At 55.7% G+C, this 11,452-nt stretch overlaps 1 protein-coding gene across 1 annotated transcript in view; it reads right to left on the bottom strand.

Moving 5' to 3' along the window:
- Window positions 1-11,452, bottom strand: part of SCUBE1 (signal peptide, CUB domain and EGF like domain containing 1) — a 138,500-nt gene that overhangs the window by 76,206 nt on the left and 50,842 nt on the right. Inside the window, exon 4 of the mRNA XM_034987338.1 lies at window positions 9,040-9,174. Within this exon, the coding sequence (XP_034843229.1) occupies window positions 9,040-9,174 (135 nt within the window). The remainder of the gene's footprint in view (window positions 1-9,039; window positions 9,175-11,452) is intronic.

The raw sequence follows: 11,452 nt of genomic DNA, 5'->3' as shown, positions 1-11,452 counted from the left end.
CCTGCCCCCTTCCCCTCATCCTCTGTCACCTTCCCTCCATCCTCCTGTCACTTTCCCCTTGGCCACCCTCTTGTCTTCTTCCCTTTGGACACCCTCCTTTCCATACACACTGCCCCTGTGGGAGTTCCAGACCCTGATGGCCACCAGTGCCACTTGCCAGAAAACTGCTTTATCTCCATGTCCACCGCAAGGTGCTCAGTGATGGTCCCAAATGGTGGACCATGCCTGACCCCCAGGACTGACAGGGTGGCCCATAACATTCAGAGCAAAGTCCAAACTCCCACTGGGCACAGTGTCCTGACCCTCTCGCTTGCACCCACTTCGGGTCTGGTTTCAGGGTCCAGGACTCACGCTCCAACAGGCGAGAATGACTGGCCAGCTGGAACAGAGCTGAAATCTTGGCTAGCAGGGGACCCCTGGTCAGAGCGGAGGCCAGGCCAGCTGGCCTGAAGGCCCAGACTGTGAAGGGCAGCCTGTGGGGAAGAGGACAAGGGTGCTGGGGGTGGGAGGGCTGGAGACCCAGAGTCTAGGCTAGGTTGGAAACAAAATCCAAAGCAACCACATACGAGGAGTATCAGGCACGTGGGAGAGGCTCAGTGAGAGCCCCTTTCCCTGCACGGTAGACATGACCTGACATCAGTGCAGACCTGGCACCCAACCCATCAGGCTCAGTCACATGGCACTGAGGGGGTTGTGCCTGAGGGCCCTTCCTGCTCCAGACCATCCCAGAACTTGGGGACCAGGACGGGAGGAGGGGACCCTGTGTTTGTGAGCCTGCGGCTGCATCCTACACCTCTGTCTCAGATTTCTGCCTGTCTCCATGGCCCACTTCAAGTTGTTTTTCAAGGTCCGCTGCTTCTGATCCATCTCTTCCAACCAAGGCCTGGACCCAGATGGTCCCAGCAGCCTCTCATCCTTTCCTTCCCACTGCAGCCCCCACTGTACCCCGATCCCCCATGATTCCCTGTGCCCACTGCCCGCCCACTCACTCTCTGCCAGTTGGCTACCTTGGGGGCCACCTGCTCTCAGGGGCTTCTTCCAGCCGCTCTACCTCTCCCAGTCTCCAGCCCCCAGACAGAATGAAGTTGCCCCTGAGCCGAACAGCACTGTTGATGCTGCTCGGGACCCATGCTGACCACCCAGCACGCCAGGCCACACCACGTCATGCCCAGGCTTGGGCATCACAACCCCAGGCCAGGTTGGTGGGCACCCTGGGCGAGGAAGTCCCTGCTCTCTTTAGAACCCCATTTTCATCCCTACCCGAAGAAGAGTTGAGCCATGGGATAGTCGTGGTTCCTTTAAGCAGTGGGAGGGAGCCCCAGGAGGTGGTCAGGATCTGAAGCCAGACTGCCCAGATGCCAGCCCTGGGCCCACCCCTGTGTGCCACATGGCTCTGGGCACAGCCGCACATGGGAGTAGCTAGCCCCTCCCTTGACAGTTTCAAGTGGTTAAATGAGGTAATATTAGGGTGACCTTAGGCCTCAGATTGCCCAGGACAGTCCCAGTTTATACCTGCTGCCCTGTCACCGTTAATCGTGCCTCCCTTCGCTCTGGTTTAGACGCCGACTCGCACAGCCCCCAGTGAAGCGAGGGAGAGCGCTCGCAGTGTGCCTAGCAGGGTATTCAGCTAGTCGATTACTAGGACAATGTGAGTTCTTTTGAGTGATTTATGTGTTTATTTAAGCAATCTCTACACCCAGCGTGGGGCACGAACTCACGACCCTGAGATTAAGAGTCACATGCCCCACATGTGTGCGAGCCAGCGGGCGCCCCTACAATGCGAACTGCTGATTGCCGAGGCGACTGCACGAATCTACATCTAGCAGAATGGCAGAGAACCATGTGCACACACAGTATGGATGCCAACTCCCAGGGCTGGTGCTGTTCTTTAGTGATGTAAGACGCTGTTGAGGGGGGAGACTGGGTGAGGTGTTCATGGGACCTCTCTCTACTATTTTTGCATTTTCTAATGAATCCGTAATTATTTCACAATAGAAAGTTAAAAAAATCCTATTGTTTTGTCTCCAGCTACACTGGGGTATTTACCCTCACAAACTTACAGATAAAATGAACAGACTCCAACACCATTTCATGTTGAGTTCTAAGGAAATAATTTAACTTAATAGAGGCCATCTTTGCATAATGGAATCATCTGGAGTATAGCTATAAACTCCGAGAAACAAGCGAGAAGGTTCCCACAAGGCAAAGAGCTGGTGCGAAGCCCAAGCACGTCACCAACGAGCCCGGAGCCCCCAGTCTCCTACCCGTGTGAATGCGTGGAACCCCCGCTGCCTTCCCAGCAAGACCCAGCTCGAGGCAGCGGGACCGAATGGCTGACACCTGCAACGTCAGCCCAGGTGTCTGGGGACATTCAGTACGAGGACAGACACTAACGAGCATTCTCCCTCGCTGGGAGGGGAGTGGCCGTCTCGGTAACTCAAGTTCGTAACTGTAGAGAAAAGAGGCCAAGCCGACTCGGGCTGCTTCCCTGAAGAGAAGAGGGAAGTGGGTGAGCCATTTCAGGAAATTTCCACTACCAGGTGTTTTTGAAACTCCTGGTGCTTCACGAGGCACACTGGGTATAGGGAGCGCTCACGTTTGGGGAACTGTGGGTGGTTCCAGTTGAGGAGGTGTCTCTGCTGTCCCTCAGAGCCTCCCCTGGGTCTCACCCAGCCTAGGCCAGCTATGCAGAGGGCTCTGAGCCTGTCCGAACACTCCGCATAGTCTGCCCGGGCTTTGGGGCCAGACTGCTAGAGCGATGGCTAGGCAACCTTGGGCAAGTTCCCCAACCTCTCCATGCCTCAGTTTCTTAATTCGGAAAATGGGCTCACTACGTGCCAGCGCATGAAAAGCGCTCAGTATCAATCTCTGGCACGCAGTAAGCACACGGTAAATGCAGCTCACGCCGTCCTCCTGGTTATTTAACATCAAGGAGGCCAAGCTTTCCTATTCCAGGCCCCACCTCCGATTTTTGCTGGAGCCAGTGTTAGCCCTGATGCCAGTCTCGAGCTTCGTGAGAAAGTGCCAGAGGAATGCGGAGGGGTGGGCAGGCACCGTGGTTTCCTAGCTGTGCACTGAAACAGGCTCAGAAGTGCATTGAGCACAATGTTCGATGCGCTCAGGTAAACCCGTGATGCCCCTGCTGGGAGAGTGCCGGCCTGGCGCTGGCTCTGCATGGGCCTCAGCCTCCCGGGGGCACAGGTGCTCAGCTGCCCGGTGGCCCGTCCCTGCGCATCAAACACGAGAAAGGAGGCGGCACAGCAGGGCTTCGGTGCGTGCCCAGCCACAGGGCAGTCTCCAGAGCCGCTGGGTCCCTATCGCTGGGCTCAGGGCCCGGCCCAAGCCCCCCATTCACTAGCACATGCCGACCAGGAATCTGCCCGCATGACCCGAGGATGAAGAGGGCCTGGGCCTAGGGAGCCATCGAGAGCTGAGCATCGTTCTCCTTTCTCCCTTTGTCCTTTCCAAAGGGCCCAACGTTGGCACCCAGGGCTGGAGGGAACACAGTTCCTGCCCACACGGGGCTCCTCAGCTGCAGGGACACAGGCATCAGGTAGAAAACTGCCTTCTGCGGCCAGCAACAAGGCGGGGTGGGAGGCCGCGGCAGCCGCTGGAGCACAGAGGAGACAGAGCCTGACAGTTCTCCCTGGCGTCGGCTCAGGCCGGGCTGTGTAGTGGATGGGTGCTCTCACTGAGGACTGACAGGGAGCACCAGTCGACAGTGGGGTGAGGCACCCAGCGTGAGTGACAGACACCTGATGTCCTTTTCATGCCTCTTCTCGACTGCCTGTGCCCAGCAGGGGCTTGGCACCCTGCTCAAAGCTCTACAACAGGACAGGGGGCTGGTCTGCCCTCTGCAGCCCTGGGTGGGACAGGCGGGAGATGCCGGGGAGCTTGTGCTGGATGAACGAGTAAAGCCAGTCATCTTGGCCGGCCCCCGGCATCGGCATGGGCTGCCCTGAGCATGGATAAATCCAGGTGCCAGGGTCAGCAGTTCCCTCCGGGGAAGGGAGTTTCTTGAGGATGAGGACTGACTCCCAGGCTCCCCTCCACCCTCAGCTGAAGCTCAGGCTTCAGCCAGCACCCAGCACACATCAGCACAGCCTTGCCCAGCATGCACCCAGGCGGAGTCTGCTGCTGGCTTGCTCTGGGGCCCTGGGCGAGCTCGTGTCCTCTCTGAGCCTGTTTCCTCGTCTGTGATAAATAACAATAACAAGAACCCACGTTTTTTGAGTTATCTTTACAACATCTCGTCAATCCTATGAAGTAGGTACTATGACTATCCCCATTTTATAGACCCTGCAGGCACAGAGGAGTTAAGTGACTTCCTCAAGGTCACACAGATACTGAGTGTTGGAGCTGGGGTTCTGGCCTGGGCAGCCGGGCCCCAGAACATGCGTTCTTAAGAGTGGCGATCCTTCACCGGGCCGATGAGAAAACCATTCTCATGACCACCTCCCCTGTTCAGATGAGAACACTAGACCCCTAGGAGCTCTAGATCCTTCTCTCCAGACTGTATTTTCTCAGCTCATTATTATCCAGCAACTTCAACCCTTGCCTAGCATTTAGTCCTTTTTCTGGACTGAAAGCTTCCCAGGGGACCATGTCTGCTTTTGCTCACCCTGGGATCCCAGGGACCAGCTGGACACCTGGCACGCGAATGAATGAAACACAGCCGCAATCACACCGCCGGTCAGACCCACGCCTTTCTGAGCACCTTCTCATCCTAAATCAATGCTGCTCAGACTGAAAGAAGGAATTCTTCAGGAAGAAAGAGACAAGCTCGTCCAGGAGGCAACTCCTTCTTGGAACACAGACATGACATACCTTTAAGAATAAAGAGCAGGCACGGGAGAGGGAGAGAGCTAGAAGGTGCTGGCTGCTTGGTGGCCCATCCCCTCTGGTACTGGACAGGCTTCCAGAGCGCATGACCATGAAGGGGGCAGTGCAGGCTGGCACTGGCCCGGACTGGCTGCCCCAGGCTGTTACCGCTTGCGAGGCCAGAGCCTGAGTTGGGGCAAACGTGGGCTGTTAAGGTGCCAGAAGCAGCACCTGGAAGCGCCGAGTAGAAGGAGATGGGCCCCAGGTCGCGACAGCTCTGTGTCCCCTCCTTCCCAGGGCTGGCACACAGGAACCGCTGTCTCCCCAAATTGAGCCTGAGTTCTAAAGACTGGAAGAAGCTGCCTGGGAGTGGCCACCCCTAGGGCGGGCACTGCACTTGCCTGCTTCAGAGCATTTCCCTAATGGATCCCTCACTTGCCTGGGAGGGACCACTGGTCCCAGTTTACAGGGGAGGAGCTCCAGCGAGGCAGGAGTGGCTGTGCTGAGGCCGCGTGGCTAGTGGAGATGGAGAACAGCTGAAAACCTAGAACTCCCAGCCCCAGCCTGGCCAGATCCACGTGCCTCGGGCCAGGGTTTGCACTGGTGCCTAGGACGTGGGGCCACTCAGGAGGGCTGAGTCCCATGCCCTTGTTTCTTGGCCAGGAGCCTAGACTGACCCTGGCTGACCTTGCTCATGCATCCAGGCCCCTCTAATCAGAAGCAGCCGTCGTGCATTTCTCTCTGCTCAGGGGGAGGCTCTGAGAAGCAGGCATTAGGAAGAGTCAGGTGACATGAGGAGTCTGATTTGCCAAATAGCTCTGGACTCATGGGCCGTCCCAGGAGCAACAGGGATCAGAGGACACTTAGGCGCAAAAGAAGCTGGGTCCCCGCACCCCGGACACCCGCTGATTTTGAGCCCTAACCATCATTACTGTAGTAGACACCACAATCATGATGGGCAGTTGTCACAACTGGCGGAGGCTCAGGAGGGAGGCAACGTGCCCGGTCACCCGGGCTGTCTTCACCCACAGGCGTTACAGCAGTCGGCAGATGTACCGTGCACTTGGCTTGTCCTCTTCGGACTTTCCACACAGCCTTTGGGAACCCTGGAAATGCTGCCACTTGTCCCTCAGGAGGGGTCCAAGATGCTGTCTGCTGCTTTTTACACTGACTCATTGCCCAGATTTAAAAATTGGGAGATACATGGGGCACCTGGGTGGTTCAGGTCACGATCTCAGGGTCCTGGGATCGAGCCCCACATCGGGCTCCCTGCTCAGCAGGGAGCCTGCTTCTCCCTCTGCCTTTGCCGCTCCCCCTGCTTGTGCTCTCTTTCTCCCTCAAATAAATAAATCTTTAGAAAAAATTAAAAAAAATAATAAAAATTGGGAGATTCACATAAAAATCCTAGTAAGAGAAGGGACTTCTTTAACCAATGTGCTGGTTAGTGCTGGTTAACAAAGATTAGGGTTGAGGCCCCCAGATTGGCGTTCTGGCTAAATCTCAATTCCTGGCTTCAGGATCTGGCTAGCCAGGGCCTTTGGGAAGGGTGAGGCATGGGACTTCAAGGCTCCACCACACAAGTAATTTGAGGTCCAGTATCTGAGATGCCCTGAAGGCCTCCACTCTGCCTTCTAGCACATTTCCCACGGCTGCCTTCTGCACGAAATCCAAACTCCTGCCCACACTCTACCAGCCTCACGGGGTCTGGGCCCTGCCAGACTCCCTTCATCCTGGGCTTCTCTCCCCTTGGCTCGCGGTGCTCCACCACCCTACCCTTCATTTTGCTTTTCACCAAAGCCTGGTCCATTCCTACCTCAGGGCCTTTGCACACATACTGACTGGCACACCCCCCCTCCCCAACTCTTCCCATGGCTGGTCTTGTTGATCATCTGGTTTCAGCTCACATGTGGCTTCTGCCTACTTCTGTCTATTCCTCCAGCTCCTTTCTTTCCTCACCAGCCTCATCACATCACAGCTGAAGACCTGGGCCGGAGTCCTGACTCTGCCAATTCCTTAGGGTATGACCTCGGGCAAGGCTCCTACCTTGGCTGCTTTGGCTTCCTCACCTGTCATAGGGTCATGATATCCCCGCCTCACCAGGTCGCTGCGAGGGCCTGGCTCAGAGTGAGCACGTGATCCCACAGCAGCCAGTGTTGCTGCCCCCCGTTATCATGTCCCCCCGAACCTACTCTTCTGGACGAGGCTGAGGTTTGTTTTGTGGCATCTGCAGCCCAAACGAATGCCTCCAGGCCAAAGCAGGCCCCGGTTACAAACAGGCCACAGCTGTGGTCTCGCATCTCACGTTGTGCCGGCTCCCCATTCTGTGCACCCTCCTTTCAACCAGGGGCCTCACGACTTCACCTGGAGCCCTGCTCGTGGGAAAGCTGTTCTTCAAAGGAACAGAGCACATACGACCTGGCTGGAAAAGAGGCTCAGGCCACCCTGGCCTTGGGGACTTTATGGCTTGCTCAGAGCAGTCACCCCGTAAAACCCCCTTCTTGATGAAAGCAGGACCCCCCTCCCACCATCACCACTCACTTCCCCATAAATCTGCTTCTTATAAAACTCGACTTGGGCGCCGCGTCCTCATTTTGGGCAGCTCGACCCCACAGCCCCACAGCCCCACAGCCCCACAGCCCCGCAGCTGGGAGGCCTCACGGGCGTGGGCTGTTGGGAGGTCTGCACAGTGCAGCTGCAGTGAGTGTCCAGGGACCACAGAGCTTGGCCTTCACATCCTTCTGGGGACACGGCAGTGTGGGGACTACCAGGCCCATCTTGTCTCTGAGGAAACTGCCTAAATAAGCACCAAGCTCTGAAAGGCGTCCAGTAAAGCAGTTTTGCTTCTCTGCCTTGGGCTTTGTACTTTTAACTGTTTTCCTCTTTTCTTTCTCAGGAATTGCTTTTTGGTAGAAAGCACACCCAGCGCCCCCGAGCCTCGCCTTGCAGCCTCTGTCGCCCTAGTGCGCGCAGGACCCCTCACGCCCGAGGTCCTGTCCCATCCTCCAAAGACCCTGGTGGGTCAGTGCCACATCTCCACTTCGTGCGCGAGGAAGCTGAGGGCTCCCCCACAGGGAGCCGCAGTGCTGGGGTCACGCCCACCAGGCCGCCTCTGGGCCCAGGGTTCTGTCCCCACCTTTCAGTGTGAGCCACGCCCTGGTCTCCGGCTGGTGCCACAGTCGTAGGCCAGCCCCCCACCCCAGGCACCTCCTCCTTGGGGGCCGGGCTCAGGTGGGGTCACGTGGCTGTCCTGGCCTCCTTCCCCATCTACTCTTTTTTTTTTTCTTTATTAAACTTCTTTTTTAATGGGTCTTAAAACTCTGTGACAAATTTCTGGCCAAGTTGCTTCCATTAAAAAGTATTGATTTAAAAAACGGATAATTTAAAACCACCACTCACTCTCGTGAGCGCACACGCTGGCCCTCGCCCGTGCCCACAGCCCACTCTGCTGCAGCCCACAGCCCGCCTCGGGATTCCGGACCCTGCCATTATCTTAAGCAAGACACGCCTCTAGGCCTTTGCAAATGCTGTTCCCTCTACCTAGAAGCCCCTCTCCTCCGGGCATGGGGTCCTGCCTTCTGGCCCGCTGTCCTACCTCGCGGTCCTGCTGCCCTGGGCCTAAACTCTGACCACCCGTCCCCTGAAACCAAGGCCCTTCACCTGCTGGGCTCAGCTAGAGGCCAGGTTCTGTCCCAGCCTGGGGCTGCGCCGGGCCACTCCCGCGCTCCGGCCGGCCTGCCATCCCACCCAGCATCCAGGGGGCAGCAGGCTCCCGACCACAAGGACCCTCTGCTGGCTGGTGACCCGGTGAACGTGCGGAGACCGAGAAATTGGCACTCGGCCTGGTCAGACCTCCAGCTCACCTTGGGGAAGGGGGACCACGGAGGATGGGGCCCCACTCTTCCTGGCCACAGCCAGCCTTCAGCCCAGAAAGGAAAACAGCTCCTCTGGTCACATCTGCCCATTTGCGGCCCCACCTCGCCTCCACATAAAAACACCAGGAGCACCAACAGCCCCGGTGTAGCGGGCGGCGGGCGGGAGCTGGGAGGAGGTCTGTGCAGAGCCCACACCAGAAGCACAAAACAGCCATTCAGGCCACCACCCAAACTCCCTGCCTGGACCCCGAGGCCCCCGGAGTCAAGACGTGGCGAAGGGAGTTTCCAGGGGCCGCCTGTTTCTGGGGGTTGGGGGGCGTCCCCGGTCAGCACGGGCAGTACTCACCGTTGGAGCGGTGGATGCAGGTATGCTGGTTGTCGCTGAGGAAAAAGCCACCGTGGCACTGACACTCGTAGCTGCCCATGGCATTGACGCAGATCTGCTGGCAGCCGCCATTGTTGTCCTGACACTCGTCCACATCTGCGAGAGGAGAGAGGGGACAAGAGAAATCGCACCTGGTGCTGGAAGTGCGGTGTGATCCGTTGGGAGGGCATGGATGGGATCAGTTTCCCCAGGCTGCACAGAGAGGTACTCCAGTGATACTCCACAGAAGTACTCCTTGTAGTACTCCATGGTGACACTGCATAGAGTGATACTAATGATACTCCCCGGAGGTACTCCATGTGGTACTGCACAGAACGATACTACAGCAGTACTCAGATGTACTACATGTGGTACTCCATGGTAACGCTACAGAGTGAACTAGGAATACTCCATAGATGTACCCCATGTGGTACTCCACAGAGCTGTATCCTACAGTGATATTCCACAGATATATTCCATGATGTACTCCACAGTACTACACGATAGTGATACTCCACAGAGGTACTCCTTGGCAGTACTCTATGGTATGGCAGAGAATGATACTAGTTATACTCCACAGATGTACTCCATGTGGTACTTTAAAGATTTTATTTATTTATTTGACAGAGAGAGAGACAGCAAGAGAGGGAACACAAGCAGGGGGAGTGGGAGAGGGAGAAGCAGGCTTCCTGCTGAGCGGGGAGCCCAATGCGGGGCTCGATCCCAGGACCCCGGGATCATGACCTGAGCTGAAGGCAGACGCTTAACCACTGAGCCACCCAGGCGCCCCTCCATGTGGTACTTTAGAGAGCTATCCTACGGTGATACTCCACAGAGGTACTCCATGGTGATCCCGCACAGAGCTATAGTATGGTGATACTTCATAGAGGTACTGAATGTGGTACTTCATTCAGAGTGCATACTCTAGTGCTATTCCACAGAAGTACTCCATGTGGTACTCCATGGTGACACTGCACAGAGCATACTATGGTGATACTTCGCAGACGTACCGAATGTGGTACTGCATGGTGGCACCATAAAGGGCTATACTACCATGATACTCCACGTGATACTCCACAGTACTGCACAGAACTACACTATAGTGATACTCTACCGAGGTACTCCTTGGTAGTACTCCATGGTGGTATTGCACAGAGCGATACTACAGTGATACTCCACAAAGGTACTCCATGTGGTACTCCACAGCAACACCACACAGAGCTATACTATGGTGATATTCTATAATGGTGCTCCACAGTGGTACTCTATGGTAGTACTCCATGGATATACTCTACATGGTACTCCACAACAGTACTCCACAGAGGTACTCCATAGAGGTAAATAGTTACAATGGTTGTAATGCTAGCTGACCCTCAGTATCCTGTGCGACCCGCACTGTTCTAAGTATTTGACCTGTACTAACTCCTTTAATCCTCACAGCAACCCTGTAAATCAGATTCAGGTATTAGCCCATTTTATAGATGAGGAAACTGAGGTCCAGAGGGGCAAAGTCACCTGTCTGAGGTCCCACCTGGTAGTCTGACTCCCAAATTGTGATCTCACGGATACTGCTGGATTTTCCCTCTCTAGGAAGATTGTGCAACCTGCACTGTCTACCCCCAACACACAGAGCCTCGCCAACCAAACTCTAATGTCCCCTCTTTCTTCATTCACACCTCAGATTTATAACCAGTAACACAAGACTTGGCAGCCCCGGAGAGGCTAGAGGACAGGGCAGCCTGCCTTCTGCCTTGCAAACTGATTTCAAAAGTCTAGAGAATGGGGAAGTTTTTAAAAGGCTCTAACCTCTGGCTGCCAAGACAGCTGCAGAAGGTCGCTAAGTGGTCTTCCCACTCTCTAGGAGAGACAGACCTCAGGGCCGACACTCATTTTTGACCAGAGGCTGCTGGCACAAAGGATGCTATTGGCTGAAAAGAGGCTTTATGGAGCTCTGGTCTTAAACAGAACAGCATGTTTCAATTACCGAAGTCATAACCCCCTACACTGTCAGTTTGTTTAATGAAAGAAGGGCTTCTTAAACCTTAATGTGCCATGTCTGTATTGTCACTTTAATAGGCGAAAACATGAAACCACAAAGGCAAGGTGAGCTACTGGCTGCTTCTAGCCAATCCCCTGACCCCCAACACACACACGGACACACACACACGCACGCTTTGGCACTAAGCTTTTTATGCTGTTCTTCTTCTTCTTTTTTTTTTTTTAAAGATTTTATTTATTTATTTGGGAGAGAGAATGAGAGACAGAGAGCACGAGAGGGAAGAGGGTCAGACGGAGAAGCAGACCCCCCCGCCGAGCAGGGAGCCCGACGCGGGACTCGATCCCGGGACTCCAGGATCATGACCGGAGCCGAAGGCAGTCGCCCAACCAACTGAGC

Source organism: Mirounga leonina, unplaced genomic scaffold, assembly GCF_011800145.1.
Source record: "Mirounga leonina isolate KUSES-001 unplaced genomic scaffold, KU_Mleo_1.0 Mir_418, whole genome shotgun sequence".
NCBI lineage: Eukaryota > Metazoa > Chordata > Mammalia > Carnivora > Phocidae > Mirounga > Mirounga leonina.
The sequence above is the reverse complement of the archived record's forward strand: the minus strand, read 5'-3'. Positions and strand labels throughout refer to the sequence as shown.